At 50.0% G+C, this 966-nt stretch overlaps 1 pseudogene across 1 annotated transcript; it reads left to right on the plus strand.

Moving 5' to 3' along the window:
• The first annotated feature begins 28 nt into the window (after nucleotides 1-28).
• TEOVI_000327200:pseudogene lies at nucleotides 29-910 on the plus strand (annotated as a pseudogene). The gene has a single exon. A coding segment is annotated over exon 1 (882 nt).
• The last annotated feature ends 56 nt before the right edge of the window (nucleotides 911-966 follow it).

Consider the following 966-nt stretch of genomic DNA (forward strand, 5'->3'; position numbering starts at 1 on the left):
CTGTGAGGCAATAGCAACAAGAAAGTAAATGACTCTCAAAATTGCGGTAGCATTATTTTTTGCTCTTAGAGCATGTACTGCTTATGCTGTATTATCGAGTGAAGTGCAGGTTTCGATGGGATGCAACAGGTGTAACACGTAATTTGCTCCTCCTGGATATGACGATTGTAAATCGGTTGATTCACCGGTTCGCCCCATGGCAAGTGGAGTGACCTCCGCAGCTTCGCCTATCACTTCTGAGCGGAGCCAAACGAAATTCGTTGTCGTAGCCGGTAGTTCAAATCGGCCAACACAGCCAGCTGAAGCTGCCAGTTCAAGTTCTCCCTCTCACAGATCTTCGTTTCTCAATGCCGATCCTCGTCGCGACGGGGAACAGCGAGCTGATAACACAGGCGGCGGCACAACGCAAAGCAGCAACAGTGGGTCGTCCACCAATACTCCAAATCTTTCTGGACAAGCGCCGTCACAAAGTGTTGACGACGTGCGGTCAGGTGAAACAGCACAAAGGCCTGCAGGCGTAGGGAAGGAGCAAAATAGGAATGCGGGAAAGGGAATGTTGAACGAACGAGTGACAGAACACGACGGCCGTCACACAAGGGAGCAACAGAGTGCGCCTTCAGTTGCCGGGGGAGGAAGGAGGAAAGGAGTGGAAGAAACGGGAAAACATTTAGCCGATGAGAGAGAAGATGAGATTTCGTGGCGGCAAGTGTCAGGACAGGATGAGGACAACGCAGCGGCGCCTATGCAGAGCGGAATGTCTGAACCTCAAGTAAGCAGGCCCTCGGAGGCGATGACAACCGATGCAGATGAAGTTTCCTCTTCGGGGGAAAGTACACAAAATGGCAATGGCGCCGATCAGAGAAGACATGCAACACTGTAACCCGCACTTCTTACATTTATCTTCTGCTAACACTATTATTCACATGCATATATTAGCCTACAACTATCGAATTAGGTGATTACTAC

Source organism: Trypanosoma equiperdum, assembly GCF_001457755.1.
Source record: "Trypanosoma equiperdum strain OVI genome assembly, contig: ctg_703, whole genome shotgun sequence".
Lineage (NCBI taxonomy): Eukaryota > Euglenozoa > Kinetoplastea > Trypanosomatida > Trypanosomatidae > Trypanosoma > Trypanosoma equiperdum.